The 23,305-nt window shown below is 45.8% G+C and overlaps 1 protein-coding gene across 3 annotated transcripts in view; it reads right to left on the reverse strand.

The window, feature by feature from the left end:
* Cmtm8 (CKLF like MARVEL transmembrane domain containing 8) overlaps nt 1-16,853 on the reverse strand; it is a 57,863-nt gene extending 41,010 nt beyond the window's left edge. The window contains exons 1-2 of one of the 3 annotated variants that reach the window (XM_076918023.1): nt 16,835-16,853; nt 16,320-16,681 (exon numbers count right to left, since the gene is read on the reverse strand). In XM_076918023.1, the coding sequence (XP_076774138.1) occupies nt 16,320-16,466 (147 nt within the window). In that variant the 5' untranslated portion in view covers nt 16,467-16,681; nt 16,835-16,853. Of the gene's footprint in view, nt 1-16,319; nt 16,733-16,834 lie in introns of those variants that run through there. The other 2 variants (XM_076918022.1, XM_034484295.2) reach the window with 2 other exon arrangements.
* Nucleotides 16,854-23,305: the final 6,452 nt, after the last annotated feature.

Genomic DNA, 23,305 nt, shown 5'->3' on the forward strand with positions numbered 1-23,305 from the left:
CTTCTGGCAGCCTAAGGAACCCAGTGCAATTCGCATGCTAGAGAAACCCTCAGCCAACTGCACTGCATCCCAGCACACCCCTGCCTTCTTTTCAAGATTAAACAATTCTCTCTAACCACAGGGATGGAAACCAGCACCATGGAAACGCTAGCTACCTATTCAGTAAGTAAATAAATAAATAACTAATGCCAGCAGGTGAAAAGGTTGCTCACAGTTTCTTAAGGGAGCCGGACTAAGTGAGTTCACCTAGACCAGCGGCTCCTCCAAATGGGAGGAAAAAAGAGAGGATGCAGGAGACTTGACCTCCAGCACCCACTGTGTAGGAATGGTGAGATGGATCAGGTACCAGAAACTGACCTGAGTGGATTGAGAGATGGCTCAGCCGTTTAGAGCATTTTTCCGGCTCTTCTTAGGGAAAGTGCAGTTCCCGGCACCCACATCAGACAGTTTGCAACTGCCTGTAACTTCAGCTCCAAAAATTTGACAGTCTTCTGACCTCCATGGGCACTCAAACACATGTGGCACACACAGATAAATAAAATATAAAGCTTGAAATGTATTGGCTTCTTGTAAACATTAGAACCAGGCAATAGCCATGCGAGGGCAGGAGGTACCTGATAGAAGCTCACTGAAATTAACAAGGCTTTGGGGGTGCTGAGATTTTGAGACAGTGAGGTTCATATCACTTAGGTAACATCACCTAAGTGATATGAATCCCCACAAAGGGCTTCAAAATATCTTTAAGAAGGAAGGGGATGACATGGATTTGTTGAGTAGCTGGCCTCAGGAGGAGATGAGGCAAACAGGAACCAACAGCGTGCCTGGCGTGCCCAGCGTGCCCAGCGTGTCCAGTGGAACTGGGCTCCGAAGCACACACCTGCAATCTCAGCAGTTGGAGGCTGAGGCAGAAAAGTCAGGAGTTCAAAGTCACCATTGGCATCACACTTAGCTCATCACTCAGGGTCAGCTTGGGCTTCCCAAGACCCCCTTTCAAACAAACACCTCAAGACCAAAATGAAACACTAAATAGAAACAGTGGCTGAGTCTTTTCCATAGAAGGATCAATAATCCAAATCGAAGGCTAAATAAATAACCCCCCTGTTTGACATATCGTAGTCAGGCTGCTGTTGTTTACAAAGACAAAGGAAAAGAAAAAGAAAAAAAGAAAAGTGAAGGCGTTAAACCAGAAAGAAATTCTGGTTTACAACTAACCACCAACTTGGCTATCAGCCACCAAACCAGGAAGACAGAAGACACCTTCCACGCTCTAACAACACACTGTCAATCTAGAGTTGTGTGGCCTGAGTAATTATCTCCCAAGAATGAGGAAGAAAAAGATTTTCAGGAAACTGAGACAGCTGAGGGGTCTGAGACAGAGGTAAAAAAACACTGAGCAGAAAGCAGCTCCATGAGTTTGTTCAACTGCTGAGGGCACACAGAGAGGATAATGCTTCCCAGAAGTAAGAAAGGGGATTTAACAGAAATGTGTTAGGTAAGAAAGGTTCTTTCCAGGTTCAACAGAGATAAGGTCTCAGGTGAGATCTCTATCCTTTAGTAACAGGGGCCACTTGTGGGGGGTGGGGTGGGATAAGAGGGGATGAGGGGGGGAGAACGGGGAGGAGGGGGCTCTGATAACCAGTGCAACAGGAAATACTTTACATTTATAGTTTAGAGGGGAAGGGGTTCTGGTCTCAGAGAGGAGGGATCTCTGAGATCCCTTAGCAGATCAGTGAAGTGTAAAGCCATATTCAGCTGGCCATGATGGCACACTAGGGAAGCTGAGGAAGGAGGAGCTGTGAGTTCGAGGCCAACCTGGTTCACATTTTGAGTTGTAGGACAGCCAGGGGCCCACAGTGAGACCCTTGTTTGGTTGTTTGTTGTTAGAAGAAAGGAAGAAAGAGAGAAAGAAAGAAAGAAAGAAAGAAAGAAAGAAAGAAAGAAAGAAGCCTCATTGTTCACTGTTCCTTAAGCTGTTAAATCCTAGAAGTTGTTTTCATAGGCCAGGATTTGAAGCGTGGCCTGTCTGCTTCACAGGGGCAGCCTCCTGTCAGTTACTAGACCCCTATGACTTAGGGTGTCATCCAAGTTACAGTACTGAGGTCTTCATTTTGTTTAGGAGTCAGGTGAGCAGGTCAGCCATAGAGAAGGAACCAGTCATGGCACATTCATAAAATCGAATAAAAAATATGACAGAGCTGTAGACAGCTGCATGCTATCAATAAAATTATTATTATTATTATTATTATTATTATTATTATTATTATTATTACTATTATTATTTGAGACAGAGTCTCACTATGTAGCTTTGGCTGACCTAGAATTTACTATGTAGACTAGGCTAGCCTTGAACTGACAGAGATTCACCTGCCTCTTATCTTGTTTTTTGAGACAGTGTCTCACTGGCCTGGAGACCACAGGGATCCACCTATCTGCCTCCCACACCTATACTCACACCGCTATACCCAACTTTTGACATGGGTACTGGGGATCTGAACTTGGGTCCTCAAACTTGCTCAGTAAGCATTTAACTAAACTCTCTTCTCAGTCCATACCCGTGATCTTGAATTTCAGAACCTGGAAATTAAGATTCTGCCCTTCTCTATCTTGTACCTTACTGACCCAAATTGGTATAGTTATGCTCTAATTGTATTTTAAGAGAAAAGTTTTATTTTAACAGGAAGGGTGGTATGTAGGAGAAGCTAAGGTGGGAGGAGTAAGGAGAGGAAGAGGAAGAGAGGAGGAGCTAGGTGACAAGAGGGAAAGGGGACATGATGGAGGCGGATGTGGATGTTCGCATGTCAAAGATAGTTGGTGTATCTAGGTTGGGTATTGGGTTACACTTCTGATTGTATGGGCATCTTGTTATTGAGCATTACCAAACTTATAAAACCTTTGATTAACATTAAAAAAAAAATAGTATAAAAGCAAAAAGGAGAATCGGGGATGGGATAGGGGTTTTCTAGGGAGGGGAAATGGGGAAAGGGAATGGCATCTGAAATGTAAATAAAATATCCAATAAAGATTTTCACATCTCAAAAAAAAAAGATTCTGCCCTTCATAAGTTAAACGTCTTAGGTATTCAGTCACAGAAGCACACAATCCCAAAACTAAGTTGATATATGGTTGGCTGTCTTAATATTCTTTAAGTTGTACATGGTCTTTTTTTTTAAAAAAAAAAAAAAAAAAAAAAAAAAACCTTTATTTTCCTAGCCATGGTGGAATATTCCTTTAATCTCAGCACTCAGGAGACAGTAGCAGGTAGACCTCTGTGAGTTCCAGGCCAGCAAGGGCTACATACATAGTGAGACTGTCTCAAATTAAATAAATAAATAATAAGAATGACAACCAAGAGAACCAACCAACCAAAGACCAAAACCACGAATCAAAACTTAAAAAAAAAAGATTGTTATTGTTTATGTCTGTGTAGAATTAATGTGTGTGCACACACATGCCTCACTACTTACGGACATCAGGGGACAATTTTGTGGTCACGTCCTTTCTGATATGGTTGTGAGATATCAGATGTGGGTGCTGGGAGTGAGCCCTCTGGAAGAGCACCGGACACTCCTAACTGAAGAACCGTCTCTCCAGACCCTCCATCCACTTTGTAGCGGCTTCTAGGGGTTGAAAGGTCAATAGACTTGGGCAGTGTGCTTGCCAGTTTTATATCAACTCGACACAAGCTATAGTTATTTGAGAAGAGGGATCCTCAATTAAGAAAAGGCCTCCACAAGATAGGCTGTAGGCAAGTCTGTAGGACATTTTCTTAATTAGTGATTGATGGGGAGGGCCCCACCCATTGTGGGTGGAGCCATCACTGGGTGGACAAGCAGACTGAGCAAGCCATGTGAAGCAAGCTAGTAAGCAACACTCCTCCATGGCCTCCGTATCAGCCCCTCAAGGTTCCTGACCTGCTTGAGTCCCTGTCCTGACTTCTTTCAATGATGAACTGTGATGTGGACTTATAAACCCAACAAACCCCTTTCTCCCCAAGTTGCTTTGGTCATGGTGTTCATCATAGCAACAGTAACCCTAAGACAGGCAGTATCTTCTTTCCCTGCTGAGACACCCTACAGGCCCACATATACATACACACACATAAACATGCATATATACATACATACATACATTACATATATGTGTGTATATGTGTAATATTTATACATTTATGTATATATTACACACATATATACATATATACACACATATACATAATATATATAGGTTTCAATGCTTTATGACTTGCCAGTTGTTAAATGGGTAAGTGAAGGAGTCAAATATTATATAAATCCAGAACTTGGGAGGTGGAGGAGGGAACATCAGGTGTCTAAGGCCAGTCTATGCTGCCTGAGATCAGGAAGGTTGAAGGCAAGGAGGAACCTTGCTCTGAGAGCCTGAGAAGACACCACCCTATTTCTCATTTGCACAAGTCCAGAAAATTACCCACGACAGCCAATCCCCAGTGCTTTTGAAAGTGGAGAACAGAGAACACACGTGGTAACTCCCACCTGAGCTGCTTCCCGGACACCATTTATGTCTGTCAGCCTTACAAAACCATCTAACCTAACCCTTGTCTCCCACCTTTATTAGTTCAATGTAACCACATAATAGAGTTAAAAAAACAACCCCCCCCCCAATCCAGCACTAGCTTCCCAGGCAGTGGGAAATTAGCTCATGATGGGGTGGGGGTGGGGAAGAAACCACTGGAAGTCCTATCAGACTTAAAAACCTTCAGATCTAAGTTCCTGGGAGGGGGCGAATATGTGCCATCTGTACACATATGTTTTCAAGGATGGGCACTGAGGCCAGAGGGGTACTCTCGCCTTTATTCCCTGAGACAAGATCTTTCACTGAACATGTAGCTAGGCTGGTGGCCAGCATGCCTCCTGTCTCTCTCCTCACCCTTAACCCTGCAGCTTGGGGTTACAGGAGTCAGCTTCTTATGTAGACACTGAGGATTTGAACTCTGATCTTCATGTTTGCACAGCAAGCTCTCTGAGTCACTAAACCATCCCCACACACCCCAGGAGACCATTCGGGATAGCTATTCTAGAGCTCCACAGACTTCTCCAACTCTAAGGGAACGCTTGGCCTTGTGAGATGAAAGATACGGCTCACAGACTGGAGGTAAACCTGGAATCAAGAGCTGATAAGACCAACATTTCCCCTAGCTGTGGTTTCACTGATGGCCACCCAAGAGCTACCTCTGAAGGGTCTGCCTCTAGGAGCCCCTTCAAGCCTGCTCAAAACTAGGATTTCCAAGTGAGATTTATTCTCTACAGAGATCTCTGGCGTTGATAGGAATTTAGTGGTGTAGCCTTTACAGCTTCAATGTAAAGAGTCTGTGCTGCCACCAGCTGTTTCTGGAAACAAGGCAGATTTTAAAAACATACAGGTCTCTTTCTCCTCTGAACTATTTTCCCTATAAGGAGGAACCTCTTACAATTAGGTTTTCGATATGGGAAGGCAGTGCAGGTGAGATAAGGAACGAGGTTGGGGATTGGTCTGTTTCTCTCCACAGGTCATAAGCTCAGACCTCTGGAAAAAAATCAACCATCCCGTGGCTTTTCAGGCATTCTTTAACTCAAGCCTTCTAGTAATGGAAGTTGATACGATCTTTCTTTCCACTGTGGCTTTAAAGCTGCACCATTCACAACGTAGCCAAATCATCCCATTAATCTTTTACAGAGTCTAAATAAACTGAGCATGGTAAACACACAGGTCTCCCGGTTTCTTACTGTAGGCTTGCTTGCTTATTTTATTTTTATTTATTTATTTATTTATGTTTTGTTGTTGCTGTTTTGGGTTTGTTTGTTTGAGACAGGGTTTCTCTGTATAGTCCTGAAACTCACTCTATAGACCAGGCTCAGAGATCCACCTGCCTCTGCCTCCTGAGTGTACCATGACTGCTGGGCTCCTACTGTAGCTTTTAACCTTTAAGATTCTTTAATGCTGTGACCCTGCTAGGTGTGGAGGTGTTAAATATTAGCGCTTGGGAGGTGAGGCAGGAAGATGAACAAGTGAAGCCTGGGCTACACAGGGAGACTTCATTGAAGAAGAAGAAGGAGGAGGAAGAGGAGGAGGAAGAAGAGGAGGAGGGAGAGGGAGAGGAGGAGGAAGAGGAGGGTGGGGCTGGAGAGATGGTTCAGTAGTTAAGACCACTGGCTGATCTTCCAAAGGACAAGGGTTCAATTCCCAACACCCACGTGGTAGCTTAAAACTGTCTGTAACTCCAGCTCCAGGAGAACTGACACCCTCACACCAATGCACATAAGATAAACTAATTAAACCCCAAAGAAGAGCTGGAGGTATAACCCAGTTGGTAGGTTGCTTGCTTAGCATGCTGGGATTCAAACCCCAGCACCGTGTGAGTGTGGCGGTACATGTCTGTAATCCCAGTACTCAGAGTTGGATCATCCTTGGCCACATAGTGGGTTGAGGACATCCTGGGACAAGGGGCACTGTCTCTAATAAACAAACAAACAAATATATAGCCCACCACTAAACACAGTTCATATGAGAGATGCTGAATCTATGATGAGGCAGGCGACTTGTCCACAAGTGGTGCAGGGACCACTGGACAGCTGTATGTAAAAAAACTGAAGTGAAATCTTTACCTCATACTATATTTAAAAAAAAATAAATCAAAACAAATCACAGACATAAATTTAAAATCTAAAAGTATAAAACTAACGGGAAACATACACAGGGGTGGATGTCTATGAGTTAATTAGGCTTTCCTGGAAATGACAAAACACACATACAAGAAGAACAACTGCAGTCTGGAGATGCGGCTCCCGGCTAACAGTATCGGCTGCTCTTTTAGCAGACTCAGATTATGTTCCCAGCACTCACTAGGTGGCTCAAACAACCTGTATTTCCAGTTCCAAGGGATCTGACACCCTTTTCTGGATTCTGCAGGCACCATGCATACACATGGTACACACACACACACACGTACAAGCAGGCACACACTCACACACATAAGATAAAAATAAATAATTCTATAAGAATTAAAAAAAAAAACCTGGACTTTATCACATAACATGTGCATGAAAAAAAAAAAAAAAAAACCCACAAGAAAAGTGAAAGAAAAAAAAAATCACCTCAACCTGGAAGAAAAGTTTTCAAGGAGGCGTGGATCTGTTGAGGAATTTACCACAGAGTATGGGAAAAATGGTAAAGATAAAAAGCAAACTAGGCCCCGGGGGAATAGTCAGTCAGTAAAACCCTTGCTTTGCAAGCACAAGAACTTAGATTTAGGAAGGGAAAAAAGGCCTCCATTGGTAATACTTGCTTGTAATCCCAGAGCTGGGGAGGCAGAGACAGGAGGATCCCTGGGCTTGAGTGGTCAGCCAGGCTAGCCTGTTGTGCAAGGTTCAAACCAAAGGGAGACCCTGTCTCAAAACAAGGTGGACATTAAAATTGTCCTCTGGGGGCTGGGAGATGGCTCAGCGGTTAAGAACACTGACTGCTCTTCCAGAGGTCCTGAGTTTAATTCCCAGCAACCACATGGTGGCTCACAACCATCTGTAATGGGATCGGATGCCCTCTTCTGGTGTGTCTGAAGACAGCTACAGTGTACTCATATACATAAAATAAATAAATAAATCTAAAAAAAATTATTTAAGAAAAAAGGTTCCCAGTAGCATTATATTATATTCACGATGGTCAAAATACAGAAGCAACTCAAATGTCTGCCGGCTGGTGAACAGATAAACAAAATCTTGAATACAATGAGACAGAACAGCACTTGACCACGAAAATAGTAAAATGCTCACACACTCTACAGAGTGAGTGTGTCTTTTGATTTCAGTTGGTGTCGTGTGTGTATGTGTGTGTGTGTGTGTGTGTATGTGTGTGTTATGCATATATGTGCCATGTACACATGCAGAAGCCAGAGGTTGACTTCAGGTGTCTTCCTCTATGGCATTATACCCTAATTTTTTTTTTTTTTGAGACAGGGTCTCTCATTAGACCCGGAGCTCATCAATGGGCCAGTAAGCCTAGTGATCCCCTTGTCTCTGCCCCCTAGCGCTGGCGTTGCAGGTACATGCCACCTCACCCAGCTTTTTCTGTGGGTGCTGGCGATCTGAACTCAGATTCTCATGCTTGTGCCACAAGCATCTTACGGACTGCACGGATGACTCTTGGAATCGAGGTGCTAAGTGACAGCCATCCAAGAATAAGGACCATGAGAACTCCATTTACCTGTAACATGCAGAGCAGGCAAATCCACAAAGGCAGAAGGTAGGTTAGTGATTTCCCCTTAGGCAGACGAATGGGAAGAATGGGGCGTGCCTGCTACCAGGTGCAATCTCTTTAATAAAGTGAAGTTCTAATTAGCTAATGGGGATAGTTTGCCCAAACCTATCATCATCTATGATCCTCTGAATTGTACCTTACAAAAGGTCGACTTTATAAGTGAGTCATATCTCAATAAAGCTAGGAATTCGCACCTGGTACTGTAAACCTGGTCATAATGGCTAGGGTGGACACAGTCCCTGGGGCTGAGTCTACTATTGTTACTATGCTAAATGGACACGCTACTGTTCTTTAGCTCTAAGTGGGACATCTGCACCATCCTGTCCAAGGCTCAGGGAACAGCAGAAGAGGGAGCAGAAGGATGTAAGAGCCACAGACAGGGAAGAGAGCTGCAAAATGCTGTATCCTGGATGTGACGTGGCTGTGGTACCTACAACCCCACAGCAGCTGTGCTTACTTGCTTTCCGACAATCCAAGACCCAGCCCATTATCATCCATCATAGCTCAGGCCCCACCCCTCCTTAAGGAGCCATAGGTAGTTAATAGTTGCTGGGGAGGGGAATCCCTTTCCTTAATGGTGTAGCCCCTGCTAAGCTTCCCTTGCTCAAGTAAATAAGCCCTTACTCATACTCACACAGGCACCCCTTATGAAGGGCATGCACCTCCATGCCCTCCCCCTTTAAAATTAATTTTAACTACACCAAGAGTAAAATGATCCAGAGAGAGAGAGAAAGAGAGAGAGAGATTCTTTTTTGTTTGCTTGATTTTTTTTTGTTTGTTTGTTTTTCAAAAAAAAAAAAAAAAAAAAAAAAAAAAAACACAGAGTTTCTCTGTATAAGCCTGTCAGTCCCGGAACTCACTCTATAGACCAGACTAACCTCGAACTCAGAGATCTATTTGCCTCTACCTGACAAGTGCTGGGATTAAAGACGTGTGTGTGCCATAAGCACCTGGCCAGAGAGATTCATTTAGCTTAAAGGATGTTTGTTAAGATGTCATTCAAAGAAGAAAACAAACACATACGCAATCGTAGAAGTCTGGCTGCTTCTGGGGTACCGTGTGGTCATTAGGAATGCAGTAAAGAGGCCTCGAGTGTTGGTTCAGTGGTTAAGAGCACTGGCTGCCCTTGCATCCACATGGCAGGCACCTCACAGCTGTCTATAACTCTGTATCTACCTCTTTTGGCTTCTCAGGCATCAGGCACACCTGTGGTGGCCAAATAGGCATGCTGGCAAAACACCTGCACACATAAAATAATAAAATAAATATTTTTTTTAAAAGACAAAAGCAAGTTGGTCAGGGAGGCATATAATAAATAATACTTATACATTATGTAAATTCATATAATAAAGGATGCTTTAAACGATGGAATTTTAAAAAATCATATAATAAAAAGTGCTTTAATGCCTGAGTAAGGGTGTCACACACGGTGGTGTACTCCTTTAGTCCCAAAACTCCTGAGGCAGACACACATAGGTGATTCTCTTCTATTTCTAGCTAGCCTGATCTACATAGTGAGTTTCAGTGTTGCCAGGGCTACATGATGAGACCCTGTCTCACAAAATCAGACCAAAAAAAAAGTGGGAGGAATAAGAAATATGTGAATGAAGAAAAGAAAGAAAAAGAGAAAGGGGATGGGGAGGGAGCAAATATGGTCAGAGTACATCATATAAAATGCGAAAAGAATATAATTTTAAAATGTAGCAGGTTGGGGAGCTGGCTTAGTGGTTAAGAGCACTTGCTACTGTGGCAGAGGACCAGAGTTCAGGTCCCAGCACCCACTGTGGGTGGCTCACAACTGTCTCCAGCAGTAACTCCAGCTCCAGGACAGCTGATACCTCTCTGGCTTGTGAGGGCACCTGGGCCCATGTGCACAAGCCCATTCACAGACACAGGTGTGAATATAACTAAAAATAAAATAATCTTTAGAAAAAATGGGGCTAATCACTTATGGGAAAAGTTATTCAGTGTCAGCAAAAAACAGAGCGTGTGCTGGCTTTGGGAACCCATATAGTAAAACTGGGCAGATACAGAGTATACCATGGCCCCTGGGCAAAGGTGACGTGAAGATTCACCCGCTTTCTCCTTTTAATTAAGTTGAGTTTCCCAGCCCATGCAATGGAAGCTGCTGCCTACACTTGGGGTGAGGTCTCCCATCACAGTTAACCCAATCGAGAAGTCCCCTCCTGCGAGTCCCACACCCAGAGCCTTGTTCCTAGGTGATTAGAGAGTGTCAAGTGGACAATCCATATCCACCGTAGCCACAGCAAGAAGTTGATTATGTTTTTAAAAATTATGGATAAGTATCACATAACTCAAGAAATTCCAGAACAGTGTACCCTAAAAGGTAAATTAATGGTTCACCAAAAGTTCTGACAGTGAACTCAGAGCAGGTCTTTGTGCTGGAATTGTCCCACCCATTTCAAGGCATTTCTAGCCTGCACAGGGCATTAGCCAAGCAGTAGAACCCCTGCCTTACGACAATTATCACTTTACAATGCTCCCCACTTTAGATGCAGAAGGGCACCACCCCTGTGTGTGTGCCCTTGGGGGTGGGAGGAGATAATTCATCTTTTCAAAGTTTCTTTTTCCATGCCGGGCAGTGGTGGCGCACGCCTTTAATCCCAGCACTTGGGAGGCAGAGGCAGATGGATTTCTGAGTTCGAGGTCAGCCTGGTCTACAGAGTGAGTTCCAGGACAGCCAGGGCTACACAGAGAAACCCTGTCTCGAAAAACCAAAAAAAAAAAAGTTTCTTTTTCCTCACTGGCTTTTTCTTTTCCTCTAAAGATTTCTGTGAAATGGAGACAAGCCCTGCTCCCCCAACTCTTTTGAAAAGGGGCTGAAGAAGATGGTGATTTAGATGCCAGCCCTCAGTCCACCCAATCCGTGTTGCCTCAGCTGAATTTGCTTGTGACAGTTAAGTAAATAAAAGGGGACTTAACATCATTACATGGATGCAAACTTCATTTGAAAGTCCCCAATAACAGGAAGGATTCAATTAGCCCAGATTGTTGCAATCACTTTGATTCTGTTTCAAGTGCTTGTAATAGTTACAAGATTGCAGCGTCGTCCAATTCACAGGTCAAGTACTGGGCTGTTACTAGCTTGTAATGAAACTGTAAAAGGAAAGAAACTCCTATAATTTGGTTTCAACATAGAGTTACCATGGCACAGTCTTTTTTTTTTTTTCGAGACAGGGTTTCTCTGTGTAGTCCTGGCTGTCCTGGAACTCACTCTGTAGACCAGGCTGGCCTCGAACTCAGAAATCTGCCTGCCTCTGCCTCCCAAGTGCTAGGATTAAAGGCGTGCGCCACCACGGCCCGGCTCATGGCACAGTCTTAAGTATTGGTAGGCTGAGCTACAGGCACTCCCTCTGACTCCGGCAGGCAATTAATTTTTTTTTTTTTTTTTTTTTTTTTTTTTTTTTTTTTTTTTTTTTTTTTGAGACAGGGTTTCTCTGTATAGCCTTGGCTGTCCTGGAACTCACTCGGTAGACCAGGCTGGCCTCGAACTCAGAAATCCGCCTGCCTCTGCCTCCCAAGTGCTGGGATTAAAGGCGTGCGCCACCACTGCCCGGCCCGGCAGGCAATTATTTAATTTCTTTAAGATTCAAACAGAAGTCATTTCTTCCAATGAAAGTAGCGAGGGCAGGCAAATATGTCTTAAGGAATAGGCTGTCAGAAGTCAGAAACACATCCACGCTCCTCTGTCTGCAGATATCACCAAACTTTATGATATTCAAGAAATGGCCCATTATAAGCTGTATCTTGATCCAGATGCTAACTCTCTCTCTCTCTCTCTTGCTCTCTTTTTTTTTTTTTTTTTTTTTTTTTGTTTTTTTTTTTTTTTTGTTTTTGTTTTTTTTTTTTTTGTTTTCGAGACAGGGTTTCTCTGTGTAGTCTTGGCTGTCCTGGAACTCACTCTGTAGACCAGGCTGGCCTCAAACTCAGAAATCCGCCTGCCTCTGCCTCCCAAGTGCTGGGATTAAAGGCCTGTGCCACCACTGCCCGGCCACTCCCTAATAGTGCCACTCCCTGGGTCAAACTTATTCAAATAACCAAAGCATCCATGCAAATAAGGGCTGGAGAGATGGCTCAGTGCTCTTGCTGAGCAGTACTGAGGATTGGGAGTTTGGGTCCCAACATCTATAAAGTAATAAGCTGGCAATGTGGGCACACACACCTGTAACCCAAGCTGGGAGGACACAGAGACAGGAGGATCACTGGCTTCTAGCATAGCTGAGAAAATGCAAGCTCCTAGAATCAGGGAGAGACCCTGCTGCAAACAAATAGGGGAGAATGACAGAGGACACACAAGACCTCTTCTCTCTCTCTCTCTCTCTCTCACACACACACACACACACACACTACGCCCACACCAATAAGTAAACTAAAAAATGTGTAAACAGCAAGCCACATGTAATAAAGAAAAAAGTATAAGAGGAGTTTTTGTTTTTTAAGTGGAAAGACAAGCTGGAGAGATGGCTCATCAGTTAAGAGCATTGGCTGTCCTTGCAGAGGTCCCAAGTTCAATTCCCAGGAACCACATGGTGGCTCACAACCTTCTGTAATGGGATCCGATGCCTTCTTCTGGTGTGTCTGAAGACAGTGACAATGTACTCACATACATAAAACAAATAAATCTTTTTAAAAAAATGCTTTAAACTGGAAAGACTAGAACAATAAACCAATTTTTAAAGAATTTTAAATTACGTTTTCCTTATTAGAGAACACACCAGGTACTCAATGTGCAGGAAGAAAAGATCCTCACACGAAGCCATGTCACTATGACAATTATACAGAGAAAGCGCATCCTAATGGGATGGGGGAGATGCATTGAAATTAACTTTTTATTTTGAGAAGGAAAGGATCTCACACAGCACAGGCTAGCCTGGAACTTGTTATGTAACCAAGGATGACTTTGAACTCCTGACTCTCCTGCCTCTACTTCCAAGTTACCTGATGGCTCAGCTGTGAGGTGTTTGCCAAGTCATAGGTCAACTGGCACTGGTCTGAACCAAGTCTAAACCTGATGGCTATCATGGAAGACAGGCAGGGCTGAACTTCTGTGGTCCATGTATTGCTAGTCTATTGCTGCAATTAAGCACATGACCAAAGCAACTCATAGAAGAGTTTATTTGGACTTATGGCTCCAGAAGGTTAGGCCCCATAATGGCAGAGCTAAGGTGTGGTGACAGAGGCAGGAAGTTTGAGGCCTCACATCTTAAACCTCAAGCAGAAACAGAAAGGGCCGCATTGGAAATGGCCCCAGGCTAAAGCTCACCTCCAGTGCTTCCTGCAACAAGGCCACACCTCCTAAGACACCCTCAACAGAGCGATTTAGTTGGGGACCAAGTTTTCAAATATCAGAGACAATGAGGGACATCCTATTCAAACCATCACAGTCTAAGAAAGCCAAGGCTTCATCTTTTGGAGTGAAAGGCAATGCATAGTGTCTAAGATCAGCAACCAACTCAAAGAGACAGTACCATAAACATGTTACTCAGAGACAGCAAGGTAGCTCAGCAGTAGAGGTGCTGGCTGGTAAGGTCCTTCAATCTCAGGAACCAACGCAGTGCTGAGAACTGATTCCCTCATATTGACCTCTAACCTCCACTCTCATTCCTGCCAGATAAATAAACAGGATAAAATGAAAATATGATTCAGAGCTCTAAGAGATCTGAACACAGCTACCACTAGTTATGGAGACAGAGTGAGAAATTTGCGTTTTCCTGCCTGTAACATTATTTGGCTATCTATCATCTATCTATCTATCTATCTATCTATCATCTATCTATCTATCTATCTTGGTGTTTTGGGGACAGGGCTTTTCTGTGTGGCTCTGCCTATCTTGGAACTCACTCTGTAGACTAGACAGACCTTGAACTCACAGAGATCCACCTGCCTTTGCCTCCCAAGTGCTGGGATTAAAAGTGTGTGCCACCACTGCCCATCTCAAACACTGTTATCTCTGTCTGACAAAGGTGGGTAGAGATTGGGGATAAAGTGTCTGCTGCATAAAAGTCCTGATGTTGGATTCCCTAGCATCCATCTAAAAATCTGGGTATGGTGGTACATACCTATAATGCCAGTGTTCGGGGTTTGAGACAAGTAGATCCCAGAGGCTCAGTTAAATGCCCAGGTTCAGTGAGAGATTGTATCTCAGAAAATAAGGTGGAGGCCTGTTAAGATGGCTCCACGGATAAAGGCGTTTGCTACCAATTCTGACAACATCCTTCAAATCCCAGGGAAAACTTGGTGGAAGGACAGAATAGACCGCCATACGTTGTCCTCTGACTGCCACAGGTCAGGTCCCCCTCCCAAATAAAGTAGGGAAATATGAAGACATCCGAATGTCACCCTCCGGCATCCACACCTGGAGAAGCATAGCCACACAAGCCCAGGCACACACATACACCAAAACCAAAAACTGTACCGAGAGTTCACTGCAGCCTACAGACCCATGCCAACCCACCGACAGTAGTTTGCCTTAGTGGTGGGATGAAGGGCCCTTTGCAGTTCTTTTGCTTTAGTATTTTCTGAAGGTATGTAACAGAGAGAAGGGAGCAGCAAACCAGACAACACAAAGCAGTAGTGGTCCGAGCCACGCCACAGAAGCCCCAACTCAGTCACTTGATGAGCGTCTATTTGCTTTACTGAAGCAGGAGAACCTGCCAACTCCCTCACTCACCCAGCAAATATTTGTTGAGCTCTTTAACGGCAGGCCAGGCCTTGCACTGTGACTGTAATACTTAGGGCTACTTAATAGGGCTGCAGATACCCTAGGGGCTGGCTGGGCCAACCACTTTGGAGATGAGCTAAGCCAACACTTTCCCAACTTTTTATGGAAGCTGATTGGGTGGGTCTGGGGTGGATCTGTGTGCCTTGAGCCAGTAAGCTCCTGGAATCTACACAGGGGCTGCTGAAGGGTTCTCAGAGGGGTCCATGCACGTCTCGGCCACCGTACACCACGATCTCCCTCCATCCTTTAGCTTTCACACGGACTGGATTTCAGTTTCACAAATGTTTCCTCGGGTCCGAGACGCAACAGAAGGGGGGACTCCTATCAGACTGTGGGAGTCGACGCTCCTTAGCAAGCCAGAGCAGAGAGCAAGAAGAGGGAGGACGTGGGTTTGAATCTCAGCTCCGCCAACACAAGTAAACTTCCGTCCCCTCTCTGAGCCTCAGTTTCCGTGCGTGTAAAACAAGCTTACTTGCAACCACCTTCACGGGAGAACGCTTCAGGGACTACACATGCTCAGAAGTTTCTTCAGGGTTGACACCCTGGCATAGGGCGAAGACAGTAGATAGTGGCTGCCACAAGTAGTCAACAGAACTCCAGGCGGAAGGCCTGGCTTCCCAGGAACAGCGTGTACAAGCCCTGCCTCCCTCCCAGGCACGTACCCAGCCCCCACCAGGATGTGCTTGGTCCGTACAGCGGCCCTCAAGGTCTCAAAGAGGCTGAGATTCTCAGATTTATTCAGGGAAATGTTCTTGATTCATGTCAATTTGACTACAGGGAGATAATTACGAAAAAGTTCTCTCCTTTATAACGTATAATAGGAAAACTTCTAGAAATGGGGGTGCGGCTCAGTGATAAGAGCATCCGACTGGCACGTGAAGCTCTGAGTTCCAGCCCGGCGCTTTGGAAGGGTCGGTTTGATAAAAAGCTTTGTTTTTAGGGACCCATGCACGTGGAGATCAGGTAAGGTGTAGGCCCTAGGTATTCCCGACACCCATGATCAATAAACGCCCACCAAAGTATCCGGTTCTCGGGGAAAGACCACCATCCTTGAATGAAAACAGCAAGCTGAGATGCCTCCCACAACAGACATCCTGAGGGTCACGACACCGGTCCCCAAGAGAGTCTCAGGTGAAAGAACCTGGATGTGAGTTTTGTACTTTACAAAGAAGTCGAAGCTGAGCTCAGAAGTGTTCCCGGAGCCCGCGGGAAGACCGGAGCCAGCTCGGTGGGCGGAGCTGGAGGCGCGCGAGCTAGCCGAGTCCACCTGCCTCCCTCTGCCCGGCCCAGCCCGGCCCGGCCAGACACTTACGATCTCGGCCACGATCAGGAGCCCCGGCGGGGTGCGGAGGAACTCTCGGTCGTAGGCGAAGCTGCTGCTGGTGGTGGAGAAGTTCTCCGCGAAGGAGCTGGTAGTGGTGGTGACCGTGTGCGAGCGCGCGCGCTGCTGCTCTTCCATCGTCGCGCCGGGAGCTGGCCCGGGTCCTCGGGGACCCTACCCCCACCCAATGAGTTCCCTGGGCTCAGGATCGCGGGCCAGGGAATCGCGGCTGATGGGAGGCGGGCAAACCCGGGTGATCTCCAGAGTGCGGTCCGCGAGTGTCCCCCACACGTCGTCGCGCGTACTCCGGGTCTGCTCGGGGACCCGGGAGCGGGATCGCTGGCGATCGGTAGCTGCAGACGGCGGGGGAGGGGAGAAGAGGGGAGGGGCGTAGACAGGGCGGGTGAGGGCGGGCACTCCAGGACCTCCCCTCGGGGGCGCCGCCGCGCGGCCACAGCACCTGTCTCCCGGGGACTGAGCGCTCTCAGGGGTGCAGGGACGCGCACCGGATCGCTAAGGGTGAGCGGCACCTCCTGGTCACACTCCTTCTAGCTCGGGCCACGATCAGGCTCCTCCCACCTAGGGCCACCAGACTTGGACCAGCTTCCTCCCACCTGGCCGGACTGGCAGCAGGGCCTCTTAAGGAAACTCAGGCCTCTAGGGACGTGGCGGCTCCGAGACTCAGACAACCAGGCGGATGGGGGAGGGAGGCTAGAATTGTGACCCAACCAGACCTTAGACTTTAGACAGGGGGATCGATGCGAGGCCGCTTGGACAGCGCTCACCCACTCCGCTGCAGCCGCCACCAAAGCCAGGCGCTGTTTCCTGCCGGTCCTGTCCGGAACAATTTGAGGAACTAACTTAAATTGCCGGGAGTAAGAGCGAGATTCTTCCAGGCGCTCTCCACAACTCTGGCGGGGACTGACTAGCTGGAGCATGGAGAGGAAGATGGAAGGTGGGAAGATGTTCGGGTTCTTGGTCAAGATGTATCATTATGACGGATCTCATTAGTCTTGAAGGAGGAAAAAAAATGTTTCAAACTTGAAAGGAATCGTCTGTGCAAAATGATGTTTATGAAAAGCTAGTTGTGCTTGCTAGGGTCAGGGAGGAGGGGGTGGACATCTCATTGCATGGGCAGCTGTGTGCCAGTCAGGTGAGTGTTGTACTGAACCCTGGGTTCTTGTGTAATTAGCATGAAGTTACTGGACCTCAGTGGTACCACCCGTGTTTCAAGACAGGATTTGATGGACGATGGACATCTGGCCAAAATGATGTGCCTGTCCCCCTCCTGTTTTGTGAAGAGTGGCAACAGACAATTAATCTGAACCCACCAGGTGGGTTTTGATTCAAAGGGAAGGCATATCAGATTTTTTTTTTGTTTTTTTTTTTTGTTTTTTTTTTTTTTTGTTTTTGTTTTTCGAGACAGGGTTTCTCTGTGTAGTCCTGGCTGTCCTGGAACTCACTCTGTAGACCAGGCTGGCCTGGAACTCAGAAATCCACCTGCCTCTGCCTCCCAAGTGCTGGGATTAAAGGCGTGCGCCACCACCGCCCGGCCATATCAGATTTTCAAGGTTGTCAGAAGGTGTATCCTATTGATGGATCCGAAAAGAAAGCACAAATAGCAAGCTAATGGAAGGAGTTAGTTTATGGGAGACGATGGTTCACACCTTCAATCTCAGTACCCTGGAGGCAGAGGCAGGCAGATCTCTGAGTTTGAGGTCAGCCTGATCTACCGAGTGAGTTCCAAGACAGCCAGGGCTACACAGAGAAACCACTGATTTGAGAAAAACAAACAAACAAACAAAAAAACAAAAAAAAAAACCCAAAACAACAACAAAACAAAAAAACATATTTTAAAACCTGTCTCAAATAATAGTCTGTGCTACATAGTGAGCTAAGCCTGGATACAGAGACCCTATCTCAAAATAAATGGTTCGAGGTCATATTGTGCTCTATAGAGGGGTTGAGGCCGGGCTGGGCTACATAGTGAGACCCAGTCTCCCCTCCCACCCACAATGAAAAAAAATTTTTTTCTTGAGGCACCACCTACCTGCCACCACCTGACATCAAGTCTGGCATGGACCACCACACTTTTACTTGCTTATATTTCTGTGCATGGTAGTGTCAGATCCCCTGGAACTTGGGTCACAGACCTTCTGTTCCTGTGGTTGCTGGGTATTGAACACACATCCTCTGGAAGAGCAACCAGTGCTCTTAACCACTGAGCTACCTCTCCAGCCTCAGGGATTCAAGTTTTAGACCCCGCTGTAGACCGAACCCCTGAGGACAGAGCAGGAAACTGTATGGGAATGAGCCTCCAAAAATCCAAGCATTCAGAGAAATTGCTAATCAGGTTTGGGAGTGAGAGACACAGGCGTCTGGAGGAGCCTAGGGCAACACGTGCAACACATACCCAATACTGGAGACACAAGTTTCAGCAACTCTATTCATAATACAAAGGGCACTCCCTTTCTGAGACCCTTGGGGCAGGATGGCTTTCAGAATTCTGGCTTTTCCTTTACTTTGGGGAGGTAGGCTAAGTGGCTGGAGAGGTGGCCTGGGCACTAAGAGCCAGACTGCTCTTACAGAAGAGTTGGGTTCCCAACACTAGTACCAGTGGATCCAATACCCTCTTCTGATTCCTGGGGGACCTGCACCTCACATACACTCACAAAGACACAGACATGTACATAAAGATAAATCTTTAAAAAGTAAAATAAATGTATATGCCATTTTCTTTGTGTGTGTGTGTGTGTGTGTGCATGTATGGGGGGTGTGAGTGTGTGTGTGCATATACATGGGGGGTGAATGTGTGTGTGCATAAATGTGGGAGTGAATGTGTGTGTGCATATATATGGAGGGTGAATGTGCATGTGCATATACATGGGGGTGTATGTGTGCATATATGTGGGGGGTGAATGAATATATGGGGGGTAGGGGTGAGTGTGTGAGAGTGAGTGCATGTGTATGAGCCCAGAGGAGGACATTCAGTGTTGTATTCTGTCACTGTTTTATTCCCTTGAGACATGGTCTCCCACTGATCCTGGAGGTAGGCTGGCATCCAGCAAACCCCAGTGATCTCCCTGTATCCACCTCTGATGGCGCTGGAGTTAAAGACAAGTTTGTGGCCAGACCTGGCTTTTTATATGAATGCTGGGGGTTTGAACTCAGGTCCTCAGGCTTGTGCAGCAAGTCCTCGTCTCCACCAACCACCTCCCCAGCTCCAACAGATGCACATACAGTGTAGAACCTTGGACAAAGTCCCAATCAATTGTACTAATTTTCTGTAGTGGGAATATGTACGTGTTGGGATTGTCTATAATAGTATAACAACGATTCTGAACACCAGGAGCTTCAAATCACCATTTTATTTGCCCAGGAAGCTTTTGGTTATGAGTTGCAGCTAGGCTCGGCAGGCAGGTCTTCAGCTCCATGGGGGGTTGGAGACATGCTCTCATCTGGAAACTGGCTGGGCTAGTTCATTGAGAAGGTGTCCCTCCCACAGATGCTACACTCACTGGGCTTGCTTTTCTATGAAACTGGACTCTCTTGCAGCATGGTGGGCTCTGCGGTTGCTGACTACTAAGAGGGGGCAAGAGTGATACAGTACTTACTTTTCTTGTTGCCTCAAGTCCCTGACAACGGCAACTTAAAAAGGGAGGGCTCACTGTGGTTCAGAGTTTGAGAAGGATACAGTTGCCATAACAGGAGAGGTCTGTTGGCAGGAGCATGTTGCAGCCACACTGTATCCACAGGCAGGAAGCAGAGAGAGGAATGTGTATGATACTCAGTTGGCATTCTCCATTTCATTCTGTCCAAGTGTCTGTGGTACTCTTCCGCCCATGTTCACAGAGAGTCTTCTCAGTTTCATGAATGCTCCCTTCCCCACTCTTCCTCAGACACACCTGGGTGTGTCTCCTAGGTGACTCTAAATCCAATAAAGTTGACCTGAAGATGAACTATCACAAGCAGAGACTTCAGGCCCAGACCCTCAAGATACATAGCATCTTCAAAGCAAAACAAAAGACACAGACAACGTACTCTACCGGCAAAGGCCAGCCACATCCGAACAGGAAAAACAAACATCATCTTTGCATGGAAAGATACTCACAGAGTTTTATGTTCATCCAACCTACCAAGGAAACAAAGAAAGGCAATAAATAGCACCAGTCGGGTTCAGTTAGATTTCTCACCGACTACACTTTCCTGCGAACTTAAGAGACTGGTCCCTGGGACAGCCAAGGCTATACAGAGAAACCCTGTCTCAAAAAACCAAAAAAAAAAAAAAAAAAAAAAAAAGGAAAAGAAAAGAAAAGAAAAGAAACTGGAAGAAACTGGTCCCTGAGGACTTTGTGTTGAACACAACTTAGAGCAGAGATCTGTAGGAATGAAACACATGCTTTGGCAGCCCCACCCCAAATATGAATACAAAGTTAAAACAGCCGCGTGTGTGTGTGTGTGTGTGTGTGTGTGTGTGTGTGTGTGTGTGCGCGCGCGCGCGCACGCGGGGGGAGGCGGGGGGGGGGGTGTCACATTCTCAATCCCACTCAGGAAGTAGAGGCAGGCAGACTGATACTGAGTTCCAGAGTATGGGGCTGGAGAGATGGCTTAGCGGTTAAGAGCACTGACTGCTCTTCCAGAGGTCCTGAGTTCAATGCCCAGCAACCACATGGTGGCTCATGACCATCCGTAATGGGATCTGATTCCCTCTTCTGGTGTGTCTGAAGACAGCTACAGTGTACTCATATACATAAAAAATAAATAAATCTTAAAAAAAAAAAGTGAGAGAGAGACAGAGTTCCAGAGTAGCCTAGTCTTCATAGCTACACACTAAGTTTCAGGCCAGCCCAAACTACACAGTGAGTTCCTGTCTCAAACAAAACAAAACTTCTAACTTCATCTGGGGCTGGAGAGATAACTTAGTTTAAAACATTTTGACCCTCAACATCCATATCAGATGGCTCATATGGGGGGGGGGGGTTGATGCTTCTGGTCTCCAATGCACCAGAATGCACTCACCTGAACACCACCCCCCACCAACATACATAATTAAAAAATAAAACAAATCTATCTAAAATTTAAAAATTTTTAAATTAAAACAAAAGACAAGCTATTATACCAGGCTCCAGTCATCCTCACTGGCACACGTGCCAGGTGATCTGGCCAAGAGTGGGATCCCAGATTTGCTCACAGGGGATGTACAGCAAAGTTCTGGCTGCAGGGCCATATTACCCAGTAAGCAAATAAGACAGGGCCCTCTCATCATGGGGTTCAGGGTGCCTAGAAGTTAAGAGTAATTTAAATAATTTAGTGGATAATTTGTGGCTTCTGCCTGCTATCTAAGAAAAGACGGTGGCACAGTCTCATTTATAAGGTTGTCTTCATAGGGTCACTTATCAATTATTTTTTTTGAATTATTTCATTACTTTTAAATTAAATATGGCTAGTTCAGGCGAGAAACATCAATGGATGTTAGAATTCATGGGTATAAGTAGGATTTAAAAAAGACCATTTACATCATCCCAAAGACTCTCCCAGTCAATGCTATTTCTCCTCCTTGAATTTCATAACTTTGCAGGAGAGAAGCCCACGAAACTCAGGGGACATTGTGTGCCTCTCGATATAATGCACTAAGCAGAATCTGACTCCCTCAGGTGGTGTTCCCCTCCAAATGTGCACTGGGTGTCATCTCGGGGAAAGAGCAGACAAAAGCTGAGAGTGGTGTTACACACTCTAGTCCCCGAGTTGGAGAGGTGCAGGCAGACACTCACGCTCACCGGCTGGCCAGTCTAGTCCACTTGGGTGAGTTCCGGGATGGTGAGAGATCCTGTCTCACCATTTTATGCACAGTGATCTGAGCTGGGGTGGGTTGGGGATGGAAAGATGGCTCCATGGGTAAAAGAACATGATTCTCTTCTGCTCTTGCAGAGGACCCAGGTTTGATTCTCAGCACCCACATGAAGGCTCACAACCACCTGTACATCTAGTCCCAGGGGGTCCAACTCCCTCTTCTGTCCTCCACCGACCCTTGAACATATATGATGTACATAAACTCATGCAGGCAAGCATACATATTCATAAATAAAACAAAAGTAAAGTCTTCTTTAATGATTTGATTTTATCTGTATTTTATGTGTATTGGTGTTTCGTATGTCTGAATGAGGGTGTTGGATCCTCTGGACCTGGGAGTTGCAGTTGTGGGCTGCCATGTGGGTGCTGAGAATTGAGCCTGGGTCCTCTGGATGAGCAGCCAGTGCTCTTAACTGCTGAGCCACCTCTCTCCAACCTGAAAAATAAATCAGTGTGAGGGATGGCACATGAGGAACGATATCCAAAGTTGATTTATGGCCTCTGTATGCACACACACACACACACACACACACACACATACACACACACACACACACACAGATATATCTGCAAAAGAAATGAAGCTGGTATGTCAGAGAAACATCTGTACTCCAATGCTTCTTGCTGCACCATTCACAACAGCTAAGAGCTGAAGACAACCTAAGTGCCATTACCAGATTAAAGGAAAATGTGCCATATGTTCACAATGGGACGTCATCCCACAGAAAAGGAAGTGAAATTCTATCATTTGCAATTGCATTGGTGGCACTGGAGGTTCACGACATAAGTCAGATACAGAAAGACAAACGCTGCATCGTCTCAATGTGGGAGCCAAACAGTGGATCTCATGCAAGCTGAGAAAGTAACAGTTGCTACCAAAGCTGGAGAAGTGGATGGGGAGGGGTGGAGAGAAGATGGCTGTGGGGCACAGCTGGCTAGGAGGAGCAATGCCTGAAGCTCTGAAGCATGGGAACTATCGCCGACAACAGTTATCTATATTCAAGGAGCTAGGAGAGAGAATTTTTTTTTTTTTTTTGGATTTTTTCCCATCAAAGAGGTAACAACAGTCAAGGGGATATATAATGGTCACCTTGATCTGGTCACTGCACATCATATTTGTGTATTGA

The sequence above is a fragment of the Arvicanthis niloticus genome, chromosome 21, assembly GCF_011762505.2.
Source record: "Arvicanthis niloticus isolate mArvNil1 chromosome 21, mArvNil1.pat.X, whole genome shotgun sequence".
In the NCBI taxonomy this organism is placed as follows: domain Eukaryota; kingdom Metazoa; phylum Chordata; class Mammalia; order Rodentia; family Muridae; genus Arvicanthis; species Arvicanthis niloticus.